The sequence below is a fragment of the Augochlora pura genome, chromosome 2 (genome assembly GCF_028453695.1).
Source record: "Augochlora pura isolate Apur16 chromosome 2, APUR_v2.2.1, whole genome shotgun sequence".
NCBI lineage: Eukaryota > Metazoa > Arthropoda > Insecta > Hymenoptera > Halictidae > Augochlora > Augochlora pura.
This window is the reverse complement of record NC_135773.1, coordinates 9082877-9110645: the sequence shown is the minus strand read 5'-3', so window position 1 is coordinate 9110645 and position 27769 is coordinate 9082877. Positions and strand designations below refer to the sequence as shown.

At 37.7% G+C, this 27769-nt stretch overlaps 5 protein-coding genes and 1 long non-coding RNA gene across 12 annotated transcripts in view; 2 read left to right on the top strand and 4 right to left on the bottom strand.

Annotated features, from left to right (window-relative positions):
• Window positions 1-8817, bottom strand: part of Tps1 (Trehalose-6-phosphate synthase 1) — a 36841-nt gene extending 28024 nt beyond the window's left edge. Inside the window, exons 1-2 of one of the 5 annotated variants that reach the window (XM_078196260.1) lie at window positions 8635-8817; window positions 697-802 (exon numbers count right to left, since the gene is read on the bottom strand). In XM_078196260.1, the coding sequence (XP_078052386.1) occupies window positions 697-773 (77 nt within the window). In that variant the 5' untranslated portion in view covers window positions 774-802; window positions 8635-8817. Of the gene's footprint in view, window positions 1-696; window positions 1610-7187; window positions 7209-8634 lie in introns of those variants that run through there. The other 4 variants (XM_078196261.1, XM_078196262.1, XM_078196258.1 and 1 more) reach the window with 4 other exon arrangements.
• LOC144478412 (uncharacterized) lies at window positions 1132-27050 on the top strand. 2 transcript variants are annotated; one of them, XR_013495338.1, is made up of 3 exons: window positions 1132-1225; window positions 26177-26379; window positions 26721-27050. It is a non-coding gene; the product is annotated as an uncharacterized LOC144478412 (long non-coding RNA). The 2 variants fall into 2 exon arrangements; XR_013495339.1 differs by lacking the exon at window positions 1132-1225 and adding an exon at window positions 17264-17336.
• Zmynd10 (zinc finger MYND-type containing 10) lies at window positions 9506-13907 on the top strand. The gene is made up of 13 exons (XM_078195967.1): window positions 9506-9872; window positions 9981-10334; window positions 10399-10500; window positions 10577-10699; window positions 10831-11179; window positions 11496-11782; window positions 11848-11956; window positions 12144-12430; window positions 12495-12700; window positions 12769-12938; window positions 13001-13138; window positions 13214-13446; window positions 13658-13907. The coding sequence occupies exons 1-13, from the start codon at window positions 9757-9759 to the stop codon at window positions 13740-13742; spliced, it is 2559 nt and encodes an 852-aa protein (XP_078052093.1). The 5' UTR covers window positions 9506-9756; the 3' UTR covers window positions 13743-13907.
• On the bottom strand, window positions 13928-15268 carry Rps12 (ribosomal protein S12). Its single transcript, XM_078196267.1, has 5 exons — window positions 15198-15268; window positions 15027-15063; window positions 14640-14774; window positions 14224-14428; window positions 13928-14032 (listed from the first exon to the last, which is right to left on the bottom strand). The coding sequence occupies exons 2-5, from the start codon at window positions 15041-15043 to the stop codon at window positions 13964-13966; spliced, it is 426 nt and encodes a 141-aa protein (XP_078052393.1). The 5' UTR covers window positions 15044-15063; window positions 15198-15268; the 3' UTR covers window positions 13928-13963.
• LOC144478410 (protein c-ets-1-B) lies at window positions 16178-18421 on the bottom strand. The gene is made up of 3 exons (XM_078196266.1): window positions 18340-18421; window positions 16931-17195; window positions 16178-16484 (listed from the first exon to the last, which is right to left on the bottom strand). Exons 1-3 carry the CDS (start codon window positions 18419-18421, stop codon window positions 16178-16180), a joined length of 654 nt encoding a protein of 217 aa, XP_078052392.1.
• LOC144478409 (neither inactivation nor afterpotential protein G) lies at window positions 23294-27603 on the bottom strand. 2 transcript variants are annotated; one of them, XM_078196263.1, is made up of 9 exons: window positions 27483-27603; window positions 26173-26375; window positions 25326-25685; window positions 24762-24941; window positions 24524-24677; window positions 24314-24435; window positions 23929-24112; window positions 23622-23844; window positions 23294-23445 (listed from the first exon to the last, which is right to left on the bottom strand). In XM_078196263.1, exons 1-9 carry the CDS (start codon window positions 27601-27603, stop codon window positions 23310-23312), a joined length of 1683 nt encoding a protein of 560 aa, XP_078052389.1. In that variant the 3' UTR covers window positions 23294-23309. The 2 variants fall into 2 exon arrangements, with proteins under 2 accessions (XP_078052389.1, XP_078052391.1); XM_078196265.1 differs by lacking the exon at window positions 23294-23445 and having other exon boundaries at window positions 23628-23844; window positions 23929-24104.
• Between the last annotated feature and the right edge of the window lie 166 nt (window positions 27604-27769).

The window sequence follows — 27769 nt, the reverse complement described above, 5'->3', positions numbered from 1 at the left end:
TCATCTGTTGAATTCGAATTAGCAAAATCTCTGTCGAAAAATGGTAATCAGAGAAACAACAGATTCGTGTAAAAGTGTGTTAGCCTCCCTAAACGATATTGAACTTTGCCATTTAATAAAAACCTAGACCTCACATTTTTTTTAATTACATGCTTCTTTAACGTAGTCACTAATAATTAGACTGTGGATATTATTTCTACTTTCAAGAAAATATAAAACAAAACTGAAACTTCGATTTATGTTCTATCAGAAAGTAAAAAGCTTTTACTTATTAATTACCTATATACAAATTCTCAAACATTACCTACTTCGTAAGGTCTCAGAATGGTAATTCTCTAAAATCGCAGGAAAGAAATGACAAATCGCATAACATATCGGCGGTGCGGCAAGAGTGCACTAAACCTACCATTGCCGGTCAAATGACTGACTCCACATTTTTTGTGGAAGATTCATTCTTAAGAAACGATTGACTCGATTTTTTTATGCAAGCATGCATTATAATAAAAATGACGGAAGGTTTAAATAAATACAGCCTTTTCAATACAACAAAACAACATAAACTATCTACTTTTCAGGCTGTGCAGGTATAGTTCTAGACAAGTCGGCAGCATTCAATGCAGGAGGCGCAAGGAAAAGGCGGCGTGAGGGGATCGATAAAGCGTATTCGGCTGTAATATGCAAGCTGAGCATACTAACCTGGCCTTGCGTTCCAGCTGGCCGCTCAACTCGTTCCTCTTCAGCACGAACGGCAACCTGTTGCTCACAACGATCATGCTCCCGTTGGAGGAGAAGCTGCCCGGCTCTGTAGACATTTCCGCGAGTTTCAAATCGTCTATCAGTCGGTCCGTGATTGACGGTGACCACCACCGGCGTGCGGCGGTGACGCTCGATTCCGTGTCCTCTCTTCCTCTTTCCGTGGCGTCCGATCTGTACGCGCGGCCCACCGGTTCAACAACGTCTGCTTAACCGTGTCGCGTGTGTCACGTGCGATCACGTGCGCAAAGCGGAGCCGAAGTCAAAAGAAATCCGCGCGAACCGGGTCGGGTCTCGCTAGTCGATTCTTGCTCTATTGGAGAGCGTCGCGTGATGCTCTGTCCACTCTGACTGTCTCTATCCGCGGTGTGTGTTGTTCCGACGATTATGTGGCCCGGATGTGTGCCGATTCGCGTGCCAATTCTCTCGATGCTTGTCACCGATCGCGAGTCAGCACGGGATTGATCGCAAGGTAGGAGTAACAAGCGGGAAAAGACAGAGAGAGGGTGGTCCTGATGGGGATGCGGTAATAGTCTTAGCGTTGACTCTAGCGTTGCCTCTATGTTCGTTCTAGTGTTGGTTATAGTATTAGTCTAGTAGCAGTTTTGGTATCAGTGATGGTAGTAATAGAAGAAGATGAAGAAGAAGATGAAGCCGCAAGTCGCGTGAGTGTGCCGCGGTGCGTGGCCGAAGTAGCACTGAAGTAACGACGCCGCGTTGCCCTGAGTTTATTCGAGTTAGCCGTAGCGAGGAATTGGTCCAAAGTGCGCTCTCTCTGCGACCGTATCAATGACGGGGCCGCGACCTTTTGGCCACCCACCGGTTCCTCCTCGTGCACACCACCGCCCCGGCACCACCGTCGGCACACGTAAACATACCTCGCCGCCTCCTCTTCTTATTCTCGGCCGGTCTCTGTCGTCCTGTCGCGGAGCGTCGTCGCGTGTCGTGACAGACGATCAGGGTTATCGGCGGCCCGTTATCTATTAATTCCCGGATAACGCGCGCCGCTGCTAATGGGACGACAAACGCACGTACGAACACGATGTCGTTGTCGACGTCGACCAGCAGAGAGCCGTACACGTTCCACCGCGACGTTACCACTGTCAATACCGCACCGACGACGGATAGATCACTAAGCGACTTCGGCTGCGCCACGGTCTAATCCGGATCGCGATGGTAGCGTTTTCGCACTTTCGTTCTTCGCGAGACACCTTCGCCAATGACCAATCACCGGCCGGTACCGTCACCGGTCTACCACGCTTCGCGCTTCCGGCGACTGGCTGTCTGCCGAGCTGCACCGTATTTTTCACTTTCTTTCAGTGACGCCGCCGAATGAGGAAGAGACACGCGGGAAAAAAAGGTCGCGTTAACGCTAAATTTACGGAGCACTAAAAGTGGCTGCTTTATGTTAGCTCATTATAATAACGTTAAGTCATTTATTCTGATTTTTAACGATTGTTATTGTAATGTTTATTATTTAATATTTAGGACGAATGTCGACGTATAGACAACATCGGAATGTACATCTCATTTTAGAAATTGCATTCATACAGTTCTATGACGCATCTAAGAGAAAATTAAAATATACTGACTCATTCTTTCCATCGTGCAAGCGTTTGACGTAGAATTTAGTTCTTTGAGGAAAGTGTATTTAGCACTTTAAAAATCCCCTTCCAGAATGGTTTAGTATTGTAATATTGCAACACTTGATTTGATTAAATAACTTATGAATGTATCTTTGCAATCTGAATAACGCGAATTAAAAAATTAGTGGTCTGCCATTTCTACGGCTTCCGTAAACTTAGCATTAATACATTGACTAGCATATTGATACTGGCTACGATTTTCGAAAATTTGACGATGTGTTTGCTGTTCTAATTTTCGTAAAATTATCCAGTCGAATCGGTGCATCTAATTTAACTATTCATTGTTGATTTTTCATTTAAGATGATTTTGGCTGATACAATAGACGGGGAAGTGAAGACATGATCATTTACGAACACGCGGTGGTTCGCGAAAGTATGCGAACGCTAAATTGTCAATCTTCGGTAATTAGTCCGTAATTCTGGACAAATAATTGAATCTTTTTGAAGGATGAAATCTCTACTTTCGAAATCCACCGCTGATTTTCGTTCAACTCTTAACTGAATTTGTGACCACAATAGAGATGCAGAATCTATTAGATTATCACTAAACTATATTATTTATGAATATGATACTTACGTATTGTTTATGAACGAATGAATATGACATGTACATATTGCTTATAAGTGATTAAATTTGATATTAATTTTTACATTGAAATTAGATATAGCGTGTTTTGCACATATTTCTTGTATAAAATATTTTATAGTTGCAAATAAAAAAACTTGAGAACTTAATATATGTATAGTAGAAGCAATAAGCAAAAACACCTACAGTAAAGCCTATCAACGAAATAAAAATTCAATTTTCTTTCATAAAATCGACATTACTTTGATTATAATATATATGTTATAATATGTACTGGTTCAATATAATTAACTTGGAAGTAAATTTAAAAGATCATAATAACTTCCTATAGCTTTTTCAAATGTATTTAATGAATGATCCATCGATATATGAGCTATTATTTTAAAGAAAACAAATACTTAGTACACGTATAACATATTCACAACTTACGTGCCCCATGGGGGTGCAGCGATAAGTGTGTAAATATTTTGATCTTTCGATGGCCAAAGTGCAACTGCCAGAACTTTGTTGTCGATCAACGTTCTCGAGCGACGAAGCCTGTATCGAGATTTCGATTTCGTGAAACTTCTCAATTCAAATAATCTCCAACAAACCACGTTGCTGCTACTTAATTCCTTTTTATTCAAAAGCTCATACGCTATCTAGTTCTCTCTATAACAGAATACTCGTATTTTGACTATAATTGGAGGCACCGTGAATCACATTTTGCCAGCGACATTTATCCAGCTATGGACTTTAAGAGACATAACGATGCGTCATCGGCTTCCGGTTTCAGAGCTCAAAAAGCGTATATATGTGCGTCAACGGTCGCGAAACTATTGGCAGTTCGACAGCGAGCTATACCGGATTCTTTTGTTGTAACGAGGAACACGATATTTAACTCGTTATGTTTGGGTCTAGGACCGATTTTAGGATGAATAATAGTTTCCTGCTCAAGCTCAACCACCTATCCCGAAAAACATTTCACCAGCAGCTTTTTGCAAGTTTCGAATTCGTTGCGTTTTCTCTACTTTTGCCGTATTTGTTTCAACCGATCAAAGTCGAGGCGGATAGTAATTAATGGCCGCAATTACATAACGCCCAATAGAACGGCGCGAAGGCGCGCGGTCCGGAACGAACGCACGACAAACGAAATTTCGGGATATCTAACACCGCGAAATAGAAACCACCAATCGTTCTACGATTGCGTATCGTCCAGGTAAATATTTAAGGCCAGCTTAAACCGTGTACGACACGTCCTTCTCCTCGAGACAAACAAGATCGCGCACGGCAGTATTGTTCGGTGTTTGATTTTTGCCACGCTTTGTGGTTCGATCTATTTCGGTCCGAAGATTAGGACAGAGAAACCGAAGTCCATTCGTTGCCTTCTTCTCTTAAGAAACTCTTGAAAAAGACAAATTACTTCGACAATTTTTTTCCCCCGCGTTGTCTTCCTAGCTTGGTCATCCGATGTTACGGAAAGAACTACAGTCACTCCCAGTAACCTTCAGATACCTTTTAAAGTGCTATAACTTTTTTTTAGAAATGTACTAAACTTAAATAGACGCTCTAGTCTACGAAACAATAAATAAACTATTTTCTTAAATCTATTTTCTATTAAAAACATGAGCTTTTTATTTTCTTCCGTGATTCTAAGTAATAGCAGAATTTAAAAGAGCATTCTGTTATGGCATCGTAGATTGGTCGCTCTATTGTCTAAAAAAAATTCATATCGTTTAATCCAGATTTGAAAAAAGTAATGTTCCGTTTCAAAAGGTGTCTCAATATTTTCGTTACGTTATGCGGGTTACGCATCAAGGATTCCGTTGTCGGCCTTATCGGTATCATCCGTCCTAGGAACTTCTTATTAATTCAATCAACTCGTATCAAACTACGTTCGTGCTCCGTTCCTAGAGAAACAGTGCCGCAGTTGCAAGCGAATTAATATGCAGTTGTGTTGCAATACCCTAGACACGAAATACAATCTAATTCGTCTGGAAATGTATGCTGGAAGCTTACAAGCATATGGTTTAATCGTTATCTGTCCTTGGTTTTTAATTGAATTCGCCTCTTGGTGTTAAATCGAAGAAATCGGGAGAACCCGTGCGATGGAAATACAAATTTAATCAATTTAAAAATAATAAAATAATTCACTTTGGAGATTGCTTGCTTAGAAATGAGAATATTCAAAGCGTTCTCGTCTACTGGAATGATGTACAGACTCTTTGTTCGGAAGACAAACGTATTGATGCTTCGCAGTTGGAGCCATTTTAAATCGAAATCCAAAGTCATTTTATACTTGAAATTGAATTTTGTGACTTGTGCAACAGTTACTCTGTTAACAGTTTTTCAAATGCCAATAAATTTGGTAATATTATTAAAATTATTTTGAAATTCAATAAGACAATTTTTAGTGGTGCTTTGGAGTCACTAAATCAACTTTAACTTTCTATTTTAAAGTACGTGAGTTAATCAGCCTAATACACTGATGCTTAATCTTTTCGATTTCTTTGTTCGAAGACAAAACAAATTCTGCTCTACTCTCTCGTAGGAAAAAGTTTTCGATTAAAATAGTGCGTACCTCATTTTATTGCATACGAGAAACGGAAGTTAAACTATTCATTGATCCTCGGGAAAAATGTCGAGCATCTGCTAATTAAAGTAAATGTGAGCTGGAAATTAACGAAGACGAGACAGCTTTAATCTTCGCGACTATGAGCAAAATATAGCGAGGGATGAAACATGCCTGACAAACGAAATAGTCCGAAGACGACGAACGCGATAAATTTCGAGCCCCGAAACGACCGTAACCGCGCGGGTGACAACGCGGAAAAAATATTTACTTTCTCGCCGAATAAATCGTTATCGCGACCGGGTCCCGACAATCTCGGATTCGGCCGGGCTTCTGGAGAAATCGCGACATTATCGGCGGCACAATCGCCATCGCTATTTATTTTATTGAATAATCTGTACCGAAAATGGGAACGAAACCACGAGTGTTTGTTGAAATTCTCGCGCGTGTCGGTTGCGAAACGCACCGGAAAGAACACTCGGCGGAACGCGATGAAAAAGAACCGCGAGAAATCCGCGGTGACGTTCCTCAGTTTTTGTCGTTGTTAAGGAGGAGTCCGAGGGTGGTAATTAACGCGTAATTGTTCGACCGGAGCGCGTCGAACGGCGCTCGGATAGCCTAATTAAGTCGAGTTTTCGGCTCGTAAAATATAAATGAAAACAATTCGCCGATTACGGCGGATAGATGAAGTGGAAGGTGGGGTAAAAGGAGAATTACTCAGACGAGATCTTGCGGGGCGAGGGCGAGGGGGTCGGGAGACGTTATCGTCACGTTATCATCACGTGTCAGTGTTAGCTAATAACAAGCTGAGAGGATAACGAAGGAAATTGGCACGCGTCGCGCACGCGGCCCCGGTCTTTTGCTCCGGAGAGGAAGGCCATGGAAAAGAAGGATTCGACGATGGAGAGAAAATCGATGGAACGGAGACGAAGGTCTTGCCGGCGATCCGATTTCCTGAACAATAGAGATCGAAGAGGAACGACCGTGACGGGCCGAGGTAAAAATCGCGAACGCGTGGTTGACGGGGAAAATAATGACCGCGTCATCGGCTAAAATTAAGTCGGTTCGTTAGAGCACTCGGCCGAGATAAAACGATCATTTTTCGAACAGTTTTCGCGACCAAAAACACACACCGTTACGCAACCGCGACCATAAACGTTTTCCATCCCTCCCCCTCGGTTAAATGACGTGCAACGTGTCCCCCAACTGTCTGTCGCTCGCACCTCCTTATCGCCTCAACTCCGCGACTAATTTGCGTGATTAGAAAAGGGCACGGTCCTCGCGCAATCACGATTACATCCAGAAGGGTTCGAAAATTTGGATGAACAGGATGACCGGTGAACTCGGCGAAAAGGAAATTCCTCTCCGACTCTGACAATACATTTCTTTCACTCGACTCATCATTTTAGTCATACAAATTGATATGTCATATGTAATTATTGATTATTGTTTATATTATTATTTATATTACAATACAATCAAAGGAACTTATTATGTCTTGTTCTTTCGTCAGAAATTAATTCTTCACTAATTTGGTATAACTTTTTCTGTTACTTTCACGTCAATAAGAAGCAATTAAAAAAGGAGCCGTTGAAATAAGATAACAAAGAGATAAAGTAAAGTGGTAAAATAGAAAATAATGGTTACTTACATGAAAGCAATTTAGATTATGCTGCAAACAGTTTTTTAACGTTACATTAACCCATTCGCATTGGGAAACGAGAATTCTCGTTTTAAAAAGAAAACGTTGTCGTCGGGAAACGAGAATTCTCATTTACCTAAATGTTAAAATATCTTCACATTGCTAAAATGGCCCGATTTATATGAAAATTTAAGGAAAAATAGCTCGATGCGAATGTGTTAAAAAGAACCATTCAATACTTGCGTGCTGTACAAAACACACAATATTGAGTAAAAAAAACCTTAGTAAACATAGTTAGGAAAGTCAACCATAAATAGTTTTCTTTGTAAGATATTGAACAATTTCTTTTTAATACTGTATATAGTAAATTAGTACTGAGATATCCAGAGGAGTAAATTGATGATCGTAAAAGACACTATTAACTTCTATTAAATACTCAAAGTTATCAACGGGGACGCAATTACTACTGCCATTGAGTAATTTAATCAAATAGCGTATGCAACTTTTATAGTAATGTTATATATAATCCTTAATACTTCACGTTTTACAATAATAACTTTATATTGTTTATTCATTTCTGTTACATTACATAAATTAGCAGAGCGGGTAATAATTCAACTTTAAACATAACCAAACAGTTTACCTGAAGAACGTATATCTTCCCGAAACTGATAAAGTTGACGTACAACACAAAACAACACAAAATCATTAAACAAGAGTATTTTGATCAAACGTTCTTCATATATGTATATAATATACAGACTTGAGTATCTACTCAAAAGAGAATTTAAATCGCGCAAAACACTTTCCAACCTGTCTAATTAACATTTTTAATTTGCAAAAACTCAGGAGTGGCAGCAGTTTTAGGTATCGCCGGCGGACTTCGGCAAGGTTCGTCGAACTTCGTAACAATTCGGCCGGTAAGTCATGTGGTTAAAATTAAGCGCGAAACCGGTAAACTTTTTTTGCGGAATATTAATGACAATAAAACTATAAGCTGATAAATATTTGCGATCACTGTATAAAAACCTGGAATTTCAAACTAATATTGCTTCAGACATCATCGTTTTTTCATTACTGTAAAATTAAATAATCCTAATGGCACCGGATAATAGGATCTTAATTTGATGTTTCTAGAATATCGATCATTCGAAGAACATATCTGATCCTTATCATAGAATATTCATAGAATTGTTTTCACGATCGATAATCACCACTAGATTAATTGCCACTCAAGTATCGTGTAGCCAACGAATAACCAACGTTACGCATACGTTGAATGTTTTCTACATACTCTTGAATAGAATTTGCACAGTATCATAGATGCGTATGATTGCGCGAAACGATGTAAAGTAGAACGATAATCATAAAATAAGAGACCGAAAATGATTATAAATTTGTATTTTATTGCGAGCATGCCAAGTATATATATGTTTGAGCCGACATGGACACCCACCTTGGAAAACAAGACTCCTTAATTACTTTGTGTAGACGATGTTTACGAACGTACCACAATCTGATATTTATTTTTGACAGGAATTGGAAGGAACTTAATGATAATATTCACGCATTCACATGTATACCGGCGATTTTCCGATATTGTTGGCTAGTGTTTCTACGAGATGTTCTTTCTAGAAGGTACCACTGGTAACTAGTTCTCTTTCGCGAAGTTTCGGACAGCTGAAATTGCTGGCCAAATCGATTGTTGGACTACAATACTGACCGACAACTAAACACGAAACCTAGGAAAAATCCCTAGCGCACACCTGGAAATACACTGCTGAAGATATTCTCAATAGCCAATTCAGGAATTCTGTCAATCGGTTGTTTAATATGTACATAATGATACAGAAATTAACATTGTACGAGTATTTCGTGAAATTAACGATTGTTAATATCTTTTAAATTGTGATATTTTTAATAGTTTTTCCATTCGTACGAACATACCACCTTCATTGCTTGCCTGCATCACCCGTTTATTGCTTTAAAGAAATAAGAAATTGAAGAAATTTCAAATAAGTAAATATTTATTCAATTCAAAGAAATATGCATTCAGTCTTGCAATCAAAATTTTAAATTGGCTGCACTGGAAATGCAATCACGTGCAAAAATTTGCATATGTAGGACTGTATTTATTTTGCGACAGCAAATAAATGCTGTTACAATTATTTAATGCTTTATAAATGAGTAAATTATATATAGATTCGTATATTATAATTGTACATATAAAATTGGTATGGTTGTTGTTTTGCAAAAATAATAAATTTAGATTTCATAGATATACATATTTAGGGAATTCAGGTGTCCCTAAATTTTGAACGCGACTGTATGTGTCATGTATCAACAACATTCAACACAAATAAGTCGTATTTTTCATGGTAGATCTGAGGCAGTAGATCTTTTCTCAGTGAAATGAAAAGATTTCGTCAGAGTTGTTCAAAAGTAAATCTATAAATTTATAAAGTAAGAGGATTGATCAATTAACATTACTAACAAACTCGTCCAAGAAATAATAGGTTCATTATCAATGTAAACAGTAAGATTAAGAATCCTCAATTTAAAAAATTTTAACATCAACATGACTATTGCTATATGTTCAATTTGCAAGGATAATCTCATGGATTGTGATAACATTTATCACACTGAATGTGGTCATGTGTTCCATTACCATTGTTTAGGACAATGGCTTGAACGGTAAATCATTTTGTGGATGTAATAGGAAAACATGAACCAACGTTATGGAGTACAAAGTACTTTCACTTTATTATGCATATTTATATAGATATACTATTTTATTTGCAGATCAAAAAGTTGTCCGCAATGTAGAGATAAAGTCACCCGTCAAAAAATACATAGGTTGCACTTGACACTTTCCAGCAGTCAGGGTGCAGAAGAGGATTCTTGCAGCTTGAAAGAAAAAATACAAAATTTAGAGTTTAAAATTCGATTGAAGGAAAAAGATATACAATATTATACTTCCAAAAATATTACTTTAGATAAGCAAAATGATGGACTAAAAAGAGAAGTTCGAAAAGTAGAAAGTGAGCTTAGGAAACAAAGTTCAACCTTGTATCAATTAGAAATGCAACATGAAAGCTGTAGCATTGTGAAGAAAGAACTTATACAAATGAAGTGTAAAGTGGATGAACTAAAGCCGTATGTAATTATTATTTATTGTAACACTGTGAATTTTATTTTGCTTCTTTTATGTATATTTCAGATTGGAAATATTATTTAATGCTCCTGTTGGTGATGTTATGCGAATGGTTGGGAACACTAAAGACCCTGATACTCTTATCAGATATATTTCTGTTCTAAAGAAGTAAGTAATAAACAATAATTAAATTACTATATTTTCACATCCATAATATTGTAAATTATATTCATATAATCTGTAGAGAATTTGCTGAGAGCATCAATAAACGTAAAAAGCTATGTATGACACTTAAGAAGTGTCAAGAAGATGTTGCCAAGGCTAATTCAAAATATGAATCTTTACAGGGAGAACGATCAAAACGAATGTAAGATATATAATCATATGCACACCTTAGACATTAGTACCAATACTTTTTAATAACAAGCAAATAAATTACATAAAATAAAATAAATTACATATAACATGTAATGCTGTAATGTATAAATATTTTTGTAGGGAATTAGAAGAAAAATTGGCATTTTCAGAAAGCAGAAATATGGCTTTGCAGAAACGAGTTGAAGAATTAGAAAAAATATTAGGTATTAACGAGTCTGATAACATACCAGACTTTCAAGGAATTAATATTGAAGAGAATAATGATGATAAGAATGATAATGATGAAGTAATAACAAAACCGGTTGAGGCAGTGATTAAAGATAAAAAGAAAAATCCAGATAAGTCGCGTCAAAGTATTTTACCCAGTAAACGGAAAGAAAGAGAACTGAGTGAATTTACTATACCAAAAAAGAAAAAAGAAGATGCAAATATAAGAAAACATTCAAGCACTGAGAATCATAATGTAATTGATTTAACTTAATTAAAAAATACTACACTTCCATACTTTTAAATAGTTTTGATAGATGTTCATTCTGTTAGAAATTGGTGTGATATTTTTATGTGATAAACCTTTGTAACATTACAGTATTAAATAATGCGCCATTTTTCCGTTTTTGCTTACAAATAGCCAGTTTTGCTAACAAATAAAATATTCTACTTTCGTATATTGTACTACTGAATATTCTTTTTCCTGTATAACTAGGAAAATAGTTCCGTAAGAGAAGTACATATGTGTCTAGCATTATAGTTACTAAAATTATTCTCTAAAGTAAAGTAATATCTAATTACAAACTTCTATAATACTTTACACTGCTATCTTTATTACATTCTTTAAATTTACGATTTACCGAAACATTCCAATCGCAACCCTTCGGGTTCGAGGCGACTGCCATTGTCAAGGACACCGATTACGAAATTTTGTTTACAAATGGTTGACTTTCGTTGACGACACCCTTTCCTTCGTTCGCATAAAAATGTCAAGCCTCAGAGAATGTATAATTACACCATGGGAAATCGAAACTTATATACAAAGTTTACAAACATCACAGCTTGAAGATATTGGAACTAAAGGGTAAATTCTGTGCAATCCGTTAAAAATAGCTATTATTTCTACATGTATCTTATCGTCATTTTTAGTTGGTACGAATTTCATAAAAGATTGATGTTATTAAATCAACAGAGCGTTCTTGAAGTTAACACGTTAAGAGAAGAGAGCGTTAAAGAATTATTTGTTTCTTACAAGAAGGTACATCAAATATTTGCTTTTGTGATTTACATAATGGCAATGGCATAGTCGTAACAATTGTTCATCTCATTCCCATTACTAAATATTTGTAATATAAAAGTGAAATGGACAGTTAGTATGATTATAAACCTTTTTTAACTGCTCTTTTTTCCAAAAATAAATTACAAATATCGTCATAATATTGTAGATTCCGATTCTTATATACGAAGCAATCCAAATCCATTTGTGGAAACACAAAGTATTTCCCCTTTTGCTACAAATAAATTCTGAACCACAAAATACATTTATGTTTTTCACTGTACTTTATCACGAAGATTTGGCTGTCTCGTTACTGGAGAGTGTATTATTTCATTGTGAAAGTACAGAAACTATTGAAGACACGGCTCTCGATCTTGTCGATTACGCGATTACATGTGTTTACGAAATTGTGTCCCCCCTGGCTAATGAAGTTTACGAAAATGTGAAAAAACCTAAGTAAGTCATTATGAATTATTAAATCATGTAATCAGATTCTGTACTCATATTCGCTATTTATTAGTTCTTGCATCGAAGAAATACTAGAAAGAAAAAAAGAACTGAAGTTTGATATCGGTATGCGATGTATTTCGATTCTTCGTTATTTAGCAGAATTCTCAGATAATTTGCCGCTTTCCATTTTATCCCGTATGCTGTCTACACACGACGTACCATATCTGCTAGTTGATCTAATTGAAAATCGTCCGTGGATAAAAACAAATGATGACGGTATTTAAACCTATATATTGCATGAGGAGAATCGAAATAACGATTTCGATAAAACCATAAATTCTCAGGTGAAAATATGGTATACGATGGTTCCTGGAAAAAAATTAAGTCTGGTGAAGAAGAAAAAGTATCGAAAATCGAAGGACAAGTTTGGATTGGTTTAAGAGAATTACTGCTAAATCCAAAAAGTGCGCCATATTACGAACTTACAGAATACAGATTAACTCATTTGATGAAGGTAGTACTACGTGAAAATGAAATTTGAATAGTTGATAGTATACCAATTGTTCTAAAAATTAGTTGCAGAAATATCTACATGAAACTGTACTAGATCAAATTTCACCTTTGCTGGATCTAAAAAGATGGTTGAGTTGCGTAAGTGTATCATCAGCGCAGTCTAAAGCACCGCGACCCCCAAACGTTGAAGTTATGCTACAGGTCAGCCGCAGTTAATTCAAAATTTAATAATGATAACAAAATCGTTTTCAATCAATCAAACGAAATTGTTAACAGATACAAGCATCGCTCTTAGAAAAATACCATAAGAAATGGAAAAAATTGGCAAAACGTCAGGCAAAATTTCTATTCACAACGAATACAGAAGACGTTAAAAGTGCAGCGCAGATTTTAAGCGACGCTTACGATTTGGATAAATTGGATTCTATTGAGATGAAAGAATGCTTTTTGTGTCAAGGAGTGTCTCAAAAACGTTGTTCCAAATGTAAATCAGCTTGGTATTGCGGGAGGTAATGAACACTTCATTTATGTTATAGTTCTTCGAAAGAAAAAGCTTTGTATTCACTGACTATCACAATGGCTATCCACCCAACTTTAATCATATGTTCCGAAATTGCTGTGAGGTGGAAAGCTATTATAACGTACAATACGTGTCTTCTTTTGAGAAACAAAATGGAGTCTAAAACATTACCAGATATTTTAATTGAATAATTATCCTAGAGAATGCCAAGTAAAAGACTGGACAAAACATAAAGTTATTTGTGATAAAATTACGAAACACGAAGAATGTAAACAGCAGAATTAATCAAAATAGGGCATACAGTATGTTCAATATCTGTAGCTGTGTTTTTGGTATGTACACTAACAAAAATTTAATTTTTAAGTTAGTTTCCAGCTTAAGAAAAGGAAATCAGTTTTTAAAATGTTATTCGGTATTCATTTTAATATATTCTATAAATAAAAATAAATATGGATTGAACGAACAGTACGTACAATATTATGTAGAATATTTTATTAAAAAGAGTCTCAGTGTACAGAACTTTGTTTGAAATATTCCATCACAACATCCTTTGCAGGAGTGTCTTCTCCAAAGTCCTAAAATTAGAAAATACACCAGTTAATATGACACATTTTTGAAAAACTATAAAAGTATCAAAATCGTCATTAAGGTCAGAAAGGCATGACAGCATGGTAATATTTATTTGGGTTCTCTCAGTAGAGGGAGCCTATGGTATCATCATTTGCCATAATCAAAAATTATAATTCACTTTATCAAGTATTTATACCTTTATAACAACACAGGAGCACCCGACAACTTTCCTAGCTTTACCAGCACTGTCGATTTTGCATAGTCCAGCCCATTCACCCAGTTTTTTATTATTATCTACCTTAATTAATGGGATCTGATGTTCATTGCACAATGCTTGAACAAGTTTTTTGTATATGGGTTCATCGCAATTTTCAGCTAAGATACACAGCATAGCTTGTCTCCTGAAATAAAAGATATAGCATTCAAATAACAATTTGATTTTTTAATAAACACTTGTAGTAATAGCTTATTTTCAATTCAGATAAGGTTATAGACAGCACTGTTAAGATTTTTTGTAACGGGTTCATCTCAGAAGAGGGAACCTGTATGTATCATCACAAAAAATTTCTAACTAATAAGTATTGGTAGCATAATAAGGTTTATGAAACATACTTGTCCAAAGCTTTGGCTGCCTCATGAAGGCCATGAACAACTCCATCATGAATCAAAGCATTTTTAAGAACCTCTTGGAGGGCTGAGTTTACATCGAGTAAGCCTCCCGTTGAAATCGTCGCTGGAGCATCGTCACTATAAAAAAGAAACAAAATATTTATGTCCTGTACTATATTGCTTGTAAATACAGTATTCAGTAATTGACATATGAATCCTGAAGGTTATGTACTAATTTCCCGGAACGTTTCCGAGCTTTCGAAACTAGTTTAATTTTTGTAGCAAAGTTAGTACAGATTTTTCATAAAATGAAATCTATGGTTTTTATAAAAAACACTTCTTCTAGTCAAGAAAAAACGTGTTGATCATAATTGTAGACAACGTACTTACTTCTCTACGTCCGACATGTTTCTGAAGTACCGGGAAGCTGAAATAACAAGAAAATGTTAATGATTATGCTTTCCGTCTCACATATTGAGACTTTTTCACAGAAAATAATTGTCGATGGCAGTACAATATCCGGATTTTTAATGCATTGCCATGCGACGTGCTTCCATTTACCTTTTCTCACGAAGAAAGAGATATGGCACCCATTGAGCACGCGGTCCTTTGCTTGTACTCTGTGACACTTCTGATTGGTCACGTAATTAACAAGCAGTGACGCCTATGTGACGCTTTACGAACATCGATGAAATATCCAAATTTTTCGAATATCGGTAAGGATGGTATCTATGAATTTTTTTCACTTAAAAATTTAATGTAAATATTTTTAATAATAATCATAATCCTGTTGTTGCACATGTGAAGGAAATTTCAAAAAACAAGAAATGCATTAATATATATTTTTCAATAAATTTTTATTCATCATACTCCTTCAATTATTTATTGAAATAATTACAAAGTAAACACTTCGCTTATAAACTGTACAGTACATTTATTGAGAATATTTAGCGAGGATAACTATATTACCACTTTATCCGTCAAAACAGTGCAATTTATTTACAGCGATTTTAGTTTTATAAAGAAGAGGTATAAATATTTTAATTTACGAATTACGATTGTTCCGTATGGCATTAACAGGATTAACTATTTTTCTTTTCATAATATCAAAGAACGATCACCGTAGGATTAAAGAGTGTCATTCTCTAGATAACTTTGTTTTTAGAATGGTAGTCGAAGTTACAGTTGCAACGATTTGCAACCACATTATAGACCTTATTATAAACATATTATAGACAGTAAAATCTCATTTATTCGTCGCACCATTCCAATTTTCCTTAACATTATAAATCAATAAACTCGCAGCCCGTGTGCTTGTTATAAAAAGAAGCAAAGATCGTCCGAATTTACGAAAACTTATTCATTCAAATTGCATTTTACAACAGCAAACTTTCGCATTTATAACAACGGTTTTAGCAAAGATTATTTCCTCTTCATGTAACAAAAGCCTTGTAAACGGTATTTGCACGGCGGTCTAATACCAATACATCAGATCTATCTCCGTTTTGCAAAAGATGCTTAACCGCGATCGGTATCTTATGTTACGTAGGCGGAGAGTATCGGTGATAAGGCCAACAATAATGCGGGGGTGGCGGTGGTTGCGGTGGAGCCGATGGAGGTACGGGTACCGTAGGATGTTGCGAACCCGATGCTCCTGTTGGATACAAGTGGTGAGTGTGATGCGAATGATGAGGATGACAATTTGCGCCTGTACCTCGGCTCGTTGGCGACGATTCTAATGTAACACCAGCCTGCGCTTGACAGGCCATCATTAGTCCGTGAAAATCGAATTTGTAGGCGTAACGCTTCCCGTGGACCTTCGTCATTATATTTTTGTCGTAGTAGTACCTGTAACGTCATAAATCTTCTTATTAACGAACATTTTCAACCGTCATGATACATTATGAAAAAGTTATTTGATTAGAACATCATTGAAGACTTATGAAAAGTTCTCCCTCAACTAATATTGTATAGACATCTTTAATCTGAGCAATCATTCAAAATGATATTGTCTGCTGACACTATCTTGTATGAATCAGGTAGACAATGTTTTAAAATGCTTCTTAACATTTTCCTGTGTGAGTAATCAGCTCGTTTTAAGATTAGAGTCTATAGTTTTTAAATTTTTGTATAACTAGTTGGGATGATCAATCAATTATTATGAATTATAAATATTGTTCACTTGTCTGCTAGATTACTTAAATTGTTAGACTTCTGAGTCTCAAGGATGCATTCAGTTAAAAAATGAACTAGGCCACACTGGTTAGAGTCTAGTTATGATCTTTTCGGTTTACCTGAGTGCCCGCGACAGTTTGTCGTAGTTCATGTTTGGCTTGCTCTTCCGTTCTCCCCATCTGCGCGCAACCTCGTCCGGATCGGTAAGCTTGAACTCCCCGTTCGAGCCCTCCCACGCGATGCAGGTGGAATTTGACGAATCCGCGAGCAGCTCCAACAGGAATTGCCAGAGTTGGACCTGTCCGCCCCCGACCGCCCCGGAACCACCGGCTCCAGCTGTCGATCCAATCAGCGAGCAAGTCCGTTGCAGGAGGCTGAACCTCTCTGCGAACAGGAAGCAGAGATACGCATGCACCGACTCCGCCGAATTTGTCTCGGCACGAAGGCGAGGTCGATCCGCAGACAGGAGCGATGAAAGGGCTAGCGATGGGACAGAAGGGGAGACTGTTCAACAGTGGCTAGAACGTTTGTAAACAATTATTTGTTTCAACTCTATCTTATTTTTTGTTACTAACTACATCGATTCGTTTAGTTTGTTTTCGGTGATGGACATAAGATTTGATTATTTTGCATTTCTGACCAGTTTTGTTGTGACCAAATAGGATGTATGCAACACAAATAGGGTTGGAAGATGTGCAGTATCTTATTTAAAATTGTCACATTGCGATGTTTATTGTTACTAATAGTCCTAGAGAGAAATGTTTGAGTCGCATTTTTACGGTTTTGAAATATGGATAAAGTTGTGAAAGTCAATCATGATTTCTTCAGTGCATTGATGCATATTTAACACTAGCAGTACCAAATCAGTCAAAATACTGGTCTCTGATTTTTTCTTTCCCTAATATTATAAAAAAGCTTACATGAAAAATTCTTAGATAAACTTCTTTATTCAAGCATCTAATATGATAGAAATCCTATAAAGTTCAAATAAATCAAATATTCTCATTATTATAAAACAATATACAATAATTGCGATTAGGACTCGGTAGTTCCAGTATTAATGCAGTAATCTATGTAGCTTGCTATTTTTTACATACAAGTAGATACTTAGCAGTGTCTGATGACAGACCATTATGTTCGGAGATTACGAAGTTATCATTATTTTAATATTAAATAAAACTGATTTTTTAAGGAAACCGAAAATTAACTACGACTAATTTACCTGAATTCAATTGTATCGAATTCTCGCATAGCAATTATTTCTGCTGAAATGCACAAAAGTTGATGGAACAATCTATTAACACTAAACCTGCCATGACGGTCAATCTGACCAGTTTCGCAATTTTTATTTGAAATCCGTTAAAATTGTAGAGACGCTAATTGATTAAATTTCTTAAATGGAGGATATGTTACAATAAAAATATCTAGAAGTTTAAACGACGTTTAGTCTTATTATTCTTGTAAATCATCGAATATTAGTCGCCTTTAATACCCGGTAGTGCTAAATTAAGTTTGAAATAGTAACTACCGTTGTATAGAATGGCAGCTGCCGAAGGGTGGAATCTGGTATCCTGCTGAAGATGCAGCGGATGCGTTTGAATCCTCCACATTACGTGACGGAAGAAGGTGTTGTAAGCCTAATCCTTCACCGTATGATCAACGGTGGTTGACGGGCCCATCGTCAACCTCCTTGCGATCATCGAGCACGTGTACAATACTGTAATTGCCAATGACATTTGCTTCGTTCCCGAGCATTTGCATTTTCACTTTTACATTACATTTTAATTGTACAGAGCTCCTTTCTCAGTTTAACTTTTCAAGTATTCATTTCCAAACGATCAACGATTATGACAAGCATTGCCTGTAGAAACGATTTAAACCTTTATCCAGTAGACAGAACACAAACAGTTCAGTGTTCACTGCCGAAACTTGTCTCCTTTGATTAAAATTATCTAATCGCACTCGAATCCTGTCGTGCGTAAACAGTTGCAACGTTCAGCACGACCGCAACGTGGAGAATTGTTTTTACCGTTCGATCATTCGTGAACAATTATTCTTGCAATGTTTCCCGCGTGATCTTCCAAAGATCTTCGATCGTGCGCTAAAAGCGATCCCGCTAGATTTAGTAGGAGGTCACACCATTATCAATTTGACCCACGCACGAATGTAGACGCACAAATTTTGATTACCGGGTCCGATAAAACGAAGATATCCCCGGAATAAAACGTACCGGACGGTGGACAGAGTGTAACTGAGCGACCTTTGCCCCCGGTGATTTCAGCCCTTATCGCCCCCACTCCAACCCCCGTGGAAGGAATACCTTTACACCTCAATACGGTATGCGACTGTACCTCCAGCTTCACCCACTCTCCCTGCTACGAGGGCCAATGCCAGGTTATGCAAGTCAACCAACCAGTTTATACTATTTTTGGTGCTTCCATTGTCTTGCTTTTTATCTCTTTTATTGCCATCGACGAGACTATTATACGTTGCTTCTTCTCGTAATAAATAAAAATCAAATATGGCCGTTGTTCGACAAATTTGTTTAAGTCATACATTTTCTTCCACACGTTTGTTGTATTATAAATTAATTCAACTGGTCGCCGGACTTTGTTCACTGTCTAAGCAGTAGTATAATCAATGCATCAAGTAAACATCAAGTGGAACGACAATATTGTTGGCGACGAAACAAACACATCGATCTGTCTGATAAATAGAACCGAAGTCGAAATTCGAAATCGTTTTTTTATAAAGAATATCTAAATCTTGTAGTACTTGCATAATGTATTGAAAAATCTTGACAGTCTTTTTTTTAATTGGTCTTCGATTATTGAAGAAGCAGAATTTAAAGTTTTTTTCTAAATCAACAACTTTTCATAATATTGTATGTTTAACGATACTACATCCTTCTGGAATTTTTATCAAGTTATATTGTCATTTATTTATGTATACTATGGTTGTAGAATGTTCTTTTTTAAATTAACGATATCCTCGCTTTTCTTAAGATTGTTCTTTTGCGGAAGATATGTAAAAGATTGATACTGCTAAGGAGAAGTTATATAACATTTTATTAAATTATTGAAACACAATGAACGAAGAAACAAATATTTGAAATATCGAAAAATTCATACCATTGGTCTCAAATTAAAATTTGAACATTTTATTTTGAGACAGGGTCATTTTGCTTCCATAGAAAATTCGGAACAGCTTCAAGAAATCGTAAAATTTCAGTTCTTAACTTGAACAAAAATGATTCGATTTTTATTGAAAATTTCAAGTAGATTGTAAGTTATGTTCCAGCTATGGAGTTTTCTTAATATCATTGAATTCAAATCCAAAATAGAAGTGTCTGTTTTAAGACGAAGTAGCGCAGGTTAAATAATAACCGCGAAATCAACAGCGACTCGAGTTTAAATGGCGTTCTTGTGTAATTTTTTTAACAGAACTAATATAAGATTAAAATTTGGACAGTCCACTTCAAAATAGAGTCATCCAGTTCAAAAAAGAAATTTCGAGTGATCACGATTTTATGTCAACATCGACCCAGTTTTGGCTACCATATTTTGTAGATTACGTTCACAATCTTCTCAACGAGTCTGGTATGTTGCATAGTGCAAAGTGAAATTTATTATCTAAATGAATTCTCAGTTCCACATAGGATTTACGTATTCATAAACAAATTCATAGCGAATACAAATTCTATAGACAGAAAAAGGTGGTGCAATTTGAAACGCTGCTAATACGAAGTGATCATAATTTGACAATATGTCGGAAGTGAAAACATGTGACTTGCGGCGGTCATCCTTGCAGCCACTGGAGTTATCAGGCGGTCTCTCAACAGTTTTTAACAGAAAATTACACAGGAGAAAAAGCGATTAAATAGAAAAATGTGGCAGTAGAAAGTTCGCAGCTGCGTAGCTGCACTCGAGATTCGTACAGGTCGGATATACGGTGATCCCGCAGAAACTGCAGGCGATGATGCATCGCGGCCGGCCCTCGTGAGCTTTCCAAGGCGCGAAAGTTGCCGCGGCACCGGGTGACGCGCAAAATTATCCGGTATACGGGCGGAGATTCGGGGGATGTTTCGCGCTCATCAAGAAAACAATATAGCCGCACCCCGTGGCGAGCTTACCGCCCCTAGCCCGTTAGAGTTTGCACATCCTGCCCCCTTTCTCTGCCGCGCCGCGCCGCGCCGCGCCGGGGGCCACGGGAAGGTGGAAGCGGTTACTACCGAGGCCGTAACCCCCTCCGATGCCACGCCACCTTTCCGCCGCCCTAAACACTCGATGGTTTATTCATGAGGGCTCTCTCACCGCGATAACACTGATTCGTTTAATAAACGGCCGCTGCCGGCGCGGAGTGGGCCCCCAAGAGCACCTACAACGTTATTCAAACGGACAATATATCTCCGAGGCTTACGCTGCCAAGACTCTCTCCGCTCTTCTCTGCTTTTCGACGCGACGAAAGGCAGCGCTGCTCTTTTCCTCTTTCCGCGAAACGCCGGGAACACGGCCACCGAACCCGGCAAGAATAACTTTTGCTTGGCCCCGACCAAAACTTCTAGCCGCTCTTTGTTCCGACGCTGTTTCCATCATCCCTTCCCTCCCAACGCTTTCCTTCTTTTTTATATTTCATATTTTTCTACCGATTCCGAGCCGTGCACCAACCGTTCCCCAATTCTTCCTTGATGACCGATAGTTAACCCCTGTGTACGCGATCGTTCACCGCGACCCCAATTTTCATATTTCTTGTAACAAGTTTAATACTTTGTACTCGGATGTCACTATTTATTGATATCAAAAAGACATTTCTTTTTATTTACTACTTTTTTCATACTGTAAAATGATCATGTACAATTAATAAACAAATATAAAATCGTTTACTTATCAATTACAGAACTCGTTAAAATAACGGATCGCTAATTTTTTCATTTACGTTTATTGATCTATCGATTGGAGTTATTTATTCAATATATGCGTTACTTGCGGCAAATATTGTAATAACGTCGTTTAAAAATTAGTATAAATGGCTTATGACTTTTATTTCAACTTGACTTTATGTAGTAAAATCGCAACATTTGCATCTGTACAGAATTGCTGGTATGTATAATCAAAAAATTTTTCCGAGTGCTAAGGGTTGAATATTGTCACGAAGATACTAATTTTAGTGTGAATATTACTCCTATAATTTCGATTTTTATTCACTTCTCATTTACTTTATTTTATTTCATGCTTTTTAAAGATTGAAATGCAAACATAAATCGATTGTCGACATTCAACCTCTTATTTCCTAGCATTTTACACAGGTTACAAAAGTACATCTTTTATTTCGAATTTACATGATTCCTCTTGTATGCGAGTCCTTGAATTTTAGCACGTTCGATACCGGGGCACTGTACAGTGTCCATTGCAATCTGGGGCGAGCTCTACAATAAATAAACGAAGGCCTGATTTCACAAAGGAAATGTTGAGAATTGAATGAAAGCGTAAGAAAAAATAATGGAGACTGAATGAAATCGTTTGAGTTGCGTGAAATCAATCGCACGGCAGGGCAAAGACGGATGAAGAGAGGAACGATGCTATTATCGCCTGCGTCATTTATTCTTCGGCCGGACTCCTCTTATCTCTAATAGATCGCGCGCTCGTTAAAGCCTTAGATAAGGTCGAAGCAGCCGCGCGAGTGGACCAGGACCGGCCCTTGGGAACGGTTAGCCTCTTCCGGTCATTTTCAATCCGAACCTAGACCCCTATTAACCTCTTCTAAGCTCCGCGGACCCTGTTCCATTTCGATTTACTGCGGCAACTCCACTGGTGGAGTTCTCGACTTCTCGACCTTGCGAAATATATCAGCCGTCGCACTTGCGTTCAAACAGTCTATCACCTGACAATATTGTTGAAAGTGTTTCACGCATACATATTTGAACATACGCGTACACCAATTAGTCAATTATTTTCTATTGAATTTTGAAGTTTTCACATTATTTACTTGGACATAGAAATATTTCGAAATAGTTTTTTCTGATCTACGGTATTTTCATTTTATATAACACTGGGCATTTTGTGCATGCGAAATTGAGTCCTGTGACTTATATGATCACGTTTTTAACAGTTTTTTTTAAGTATCTACATAAAATTAAAGAAATGTCGAAAAGTTCGATTTTTTATTCTTTTTACTAAGATATCTATTTGAAAAGATCTAAACAGGATTTTATTAACAACGCTCACAACGTCATCTAACATTGTCTGTGTATACTGTCTGGGAAAAAATACATGATTCTAGAACGCCCGAAATTTAAGTCCTAAAGACGTCCAAGATATGTTCTAAACGGACTTGGGATGTTCGGACATAAATGGGATGTGAAATGGACGACTTATGGACGTACAATGCTGTCTAGAGTAGAACGTCCTTGGTAACGTGGCAGGGGAGATAAGTTGAACTCGGTGAAGTTTAAGAAACAATATATTTATTGTTTACTTCACGGAATGAACAAAGTTGGTTTCACTTGGTCAAACGACCGAGTATCAAATCGCTTGTCTTCTCCGCCATGGCAATGAACACGGAGTTTGGATTGCCGGAAATCGGCGAAGGCAGTACGCTGGCGTCCATTATCCTGAGTCCGCTGACTCCTCTTACACTGCAACGAAGCAGATCATTTTAACATAATTTATGCAATAGAATTATTATTGTCTAACTTAAAACAGATGGAAATTATCCTATAGTAATTTTTAATGTGAATGATTGGAAATAAAAGGAAATAAATTGTAGAATATATCCATTGGAACAAAGTGCACCGTAAAATGTCGACATTACCGTAACTCCTCGTCAACAACTGCATGCTCGTCGTCTCCCATCCTGCAGGAGCCACACGCGTGATAGCTCGTCAAACCACCGATCCTCATCACGCACTCAGAATACTCGATATTCCGATAATCCTGCGGCAGGTGACGGCATTCTTCTAGATCGGGAAGATGTACCTTCGCGCCGAACTCGCGGAACATCTTGGACTCCAGAGTTTGAACGGCAAAGTTGATCGCTGCGGAATTCGCATTTTACTGATAGTAAACCGGTGAATCGGTGTTCGCGGGTAATTCAGTTTTCGGTTAAGAATTATCGTTACCCTCGTGCGTGCAAAGAATATCGTCGTAATGTTCGAAATAGGCAGGATCGATTTTCGGTTGGTGTCGAATGTTTCTCGACTTTAATGTGATGGTCCCGCGACTCTTCGGTTGCAAACAGTAGCTCAAGTACAGGAAGCCCTCTTGAGAATTGTTGTTGTACGACGGATAAAGTGACCTGTACGGCTGCACAATTATTCTACGTGTATGCTACTTCGTAATTGTATGATTCAGGATACTGAGCGAATTCAGCATTGCACTGTGCATACAACTTTCGAATTAAATTGATTTATAAATCATGCAATTTGACATCGGTTGGGCAGAAATACTCTTCGAAGAAATTATTGTCTAGATAAAGTAATAATTGCTTAGAACATCGGCGTTTACCTCAGTCATATAGTTGGATATAGATTTCAACAGTCTCTCCTCGGTGGAGCCCATCCCGAAGAGCATGACGCCGCTGTTGTTCGTTCGACCAATCCCCATGATTCCGTTAGTCGCATACCATCCTTCGCACCACGACACAATCGTTAAAACTACCCGCCACAGTCCGTTCTCAAGCTACAGAGAAACTACTTCAGCATATCTTTTACTCGCCTCTTCCAAAGACAAAGTAGTTCACGACCTCCGGCAGTGTTTGGAGCTTGAACAACGTCATGCTCACCCTAGCTTCAAGATTCACGTATATCGGCAGCATTATCTGATCGAAGAGGTTCTTCCCTACCGCTGGAAGATTGCTCACTATTGATATCTAAAACGATTTCATCTAATTCACTCGATCGCATTTTGGTAGTTATCATTGGTAGTTGTCTTTGGGAACTCAGTGGTGGATTACTTGAAACTTGTTCAGGTCTTCGGCTGGCCCGATTCCAGACAGCATGAGCAACTGGGGCGTGTTGATCACGCCAGCGCAGAGGATCACCTCCTTTCTCGCACCAATACGACCGATAGATCCACTTTTGTAAATAACCTTGACACCGTCCACCGTCGCCATGGCGCCGTCTTTAAAAAATATCTGGAAGTTCGATAAACCTTTCTTCGTATCTGTGGGGATCGACAGCTTGGAACGTTGCCCTCGAGTCACGCGAAACACGAGCGTACTTTAACGATAGAGCAAAAGCTGTTTGGCACGGGTCTATTTTGACCCCAGATTTAAATATTCTAATTTTACTATCTCATTCCTGTCAATGTTCCATAAGTTTTATAAAAACATTAACATGTCCAAAAGGAGCACCTTCAAAAATATGTTGAAAACATTGTTAAATAAAAATATAACTGATCTTAAACATTCTCGGTTATATTTTTGTCCAGAAGGAAAATTTCGTACGGGAATAGAACAATTCCGATCGCGCGATCTCGATCGTCGAGGGTGAATAATACGGACGGACAGGCATCGTACTTTCGACACCAATGTGTTCGTCAGGATATGTAGATTCTTTCTGTTCCAAGCGTTCTGCAAGTACGCGTGATACGTGGACCACCGTGAACCTTTCTTCACCGTGTACAATCCCTTTTGCAGAGTCACGTGGCTAGTGTTTAACGCGTCTTCCGCCGACAAGAAAGCGTCCACCAGAAACTCCTCTTCCGGGCTAGACATCACGTTCATGATGTCGGACACCCTCTCGAAATACGGAAGCAGGTCGGCGTGGGACCAACCTTCTGGCCATCCGTTGTAGTCGTCTGGTCTACCGAAAGAGTGGACCAGGTGGTTTATTTGACCGCTTCCGCCCAATCCTTTGCCCCTCGGCACTTTTTGCACCTGTGGAAGTTTCGAACTTGTCCGACACACAATTTTGCCTTTTAGTTGACTAGCGGCGCAATTCCAAAATTATGAAAAATGTGGGATTGTGGAAACAGTTAGTGTTAAGTATAGTTGTTCGTTTTACCAATTACAACTTAACATCATTAATTAACATAAAACGAGGATGAGTTTTACATGGTAAACACAGTGACCGTAACGTTATCTGGTATAGTAACTTAACTCCTAGCTCTGGTCTTACTTTATTGGACTCTAGAAATTAGGACTTCGCACGCTGCCAATTTGCAACTATGAAATATATTTTGTATTCTTCTTGATATTCAATTTAGTTGTTGAGCGACGGAATAGTTGCTGCTTATACGATTAACGTACCGACGAACCAATATGACCACAAATTGGCAATGCGTGCGATGCAACAAGTTGAGGTCAACAAAATCAACGTGTCTACTAAATTTTACATCATGTTTAACGATAAGTGTGTATTTACATAGTTCCAGAAGCCTTTCGAGGAGAATTTCTGCGGTTCTGTCAAGTAGCTCCAATCGAACTCAGTCCCTTGCGTCATGGGCGACAAAAGCGGTACTGACGACACCCATCCGAAATATCCACCAGCTTCGATTAACAACACTGTTACGTTCGAAACTTCGGAGAGACGAGATGCTAACACGCAACCGGATGTCCCAGCGCCAACTCCGTAAGTAACAGATATATTTTTGTATTATTAACGCTCGTGCAGCGTTTCATTGATGCACGAATTATAAGTATGATTAAAAAATAGCTTCAAAGAATTAGCAAAAATTGATCATAACGAGATACCTATTCACAAGTTACATTTGCAAAGAATTCGTGTACGGTAGGCCAATTTTCCAAATAGCTTTCACTTTGTTACGAAAAAAATAATATTGAAAGAAGTTTTTTCATAAAAATATGTGATGTTCAAGACTGCTTTAAAGAATTGATTAGTTTAATGGAAGAAATACGTTAACATGTTGCTAGTAGTATATCTGACCACTGATTATTCGATTCTATTGACAGTGAAGGCTGACATTACATCGAAGCATCGCAGAATGAAATAAAAATACACACTTCGATCATAAGTCCAGCATACTCTATTTTTCATAAACAGACTGCAGATTTTATGTTAGGATATATACAACTCGATAAAACAATTTTAGTCGCCGATCCCTGGTCGTAATGTAATATGTAAAAAGGTGTGCGTATTTGTACGTGTACTAAAAGAATCGTGAGTTTTTATAATACGTATGAAGCTAAACCATATCTTTGTTTAAACTGTTTTAATGAAATCTGCTAAAAAAGTGTACACATATCTTTTAATTTCTATTACTATTAATTACAAAGTCCATCTTCCGCATTGTCCAATAAAACTCTGTTACCTAATAAATGATGCAATTTTCCATGTAATTGAAGAATCTAAAGAGAAATCATCAAAACATACATTTTCTCAAACATTGAGGAAATAATTGATTTCACTGATTTATCGGGTGAAAAATGATCACATGAAACTACAAGCATCCGAACGAATCTCACGCAACACGGTAAAAAGTTAGCTTAGACATTGCATCAGCTAACGATGTTTGAAAATCCAATTTGGCATAAGTTGTCGCGAGTCACGAGACGCGTATAAATCTGCTTCGATCTAGCCAGCAGACGGATTAAAGGATTATGCGAATTTCGTTGACTGTGGCCCCCCTCTGACGAGGCGTAAGTTACTTGTAACTCGCCCGGTAATCCGAAGGAAATACCGTGTCGAACGAATTAGCGATTAGTGCTACTTACCGATTATGTAATCGTAATCAGTTTCGGGATGCTCGATCATGCTGGCCGGTTTGTTGAAGTAGCAGTGGTAGAAAAATGATAGGAACAATATGAGAATCGAGAAGAGCATGTAGTTCCACATCGTGTTGAAGATACACTGGTATCGCAGAACGTCCGCATTCGGTATCAATAAGAGAACGACTGCGAAGAACTGACACGGTCAGGGTGCAGTATAATTCCTATATTAAATTAGCGTTGCCGCACGCAATCGATAGTCCTTTGCAATGAGACGGAAGGTCTGACATTAT

What these genes read in the sequence shown, in the direction of transcription:
- Rps12 (XM_078196267.1), bottom strand. An exon ending in GCAGCCAAAGCTTTGGACAA is followed by an intron (nt 14,429 to 14,639) that starts GTATGTTTCATA and finishes CTTTTATTTCAG; the next exon opens with GAGACAAGCTATGCTGTGTA. An exon ending in GCTCCTGTGTTGTTATAAAG is followed by an intron (nt 14,033 to 14,223) that starts GTATAAATACTT and finishes TTCTAATTTTAG; the next exon opens with GACTTTGGAGAAGACACTCC.
- LOC144478409 (XM_078196263.1), bottom strand. Translation starts at nt 27,603, where the DNA reads ATGTGGAACTACATGCTCTTCTCGATTCTCATATTGTTCCTATCATTT. An exon ending in AAGACCTGAACAAGTTTCAA is followed by an intron (nt 24,678 to 24,761) that starts GTAATCCACCAC and finishes AAATCGTTTTAG; the next exon opens with ATATCAATAGTGAGCAATCT. An exon ending in TATTCTTTGCACGCACGAGG is followed by an intron (nt 23,845 to 23,928) that starts GTAACGATAATT and finishes CGAATTCCGCAG; the next exon opens with CGATCAACTTTGCCGTTCAA.
- LOC144478410 (XM_078196266.1), bottom strand. Translation starts at nt 18,421, where the DNA reads ATGTGGAGGATTCAAACGCATCCGCTGCATCTTCAGCAGGATACCAGA. An exon ending in AGCTGCCATTCTATACAACG is followed by an intron (nt 17,196 to 18,339) that starts GTAGTTACTATT and finishes TCCTGTTCGCAG; the next exon opens with AGAGGTTCAGCCTCCTGCAA. An exon ending in AAACTGTCGCGGGCACTCAG is followed by an intron (nt 16,485 to 16,930) that starts GTAAACCGAAAA and finishes ATGACGTTACAG; the next exon opens with GTACTACTACGACAAAAATA.
- Zmynd10 (XM_078195967.1), top strand. Translation starts at nt 9,757, where the DNA reads ATGACTATTGCTATATGTTCAATTTGCAAGGATAATCTCATGGATTGT. An exon ending in GAAGATATTGGAACTAAAGG is followed by an intron (nt 11,783 to 11,847) that starts GTAAATTCTGTG and finishes CGTCATTTTTAG; the next exon opens with TTGGTACGAATTTCATAAAA. An exon ending in TCAGCTTGGTATTGCGGGAG is followed by an intron (nt 13,447 to 13,657) that starts GTAATGAACACT and finishes TAATTATCCTAG; the next exon opens with AGAATGCCAAGTAAAAGACT.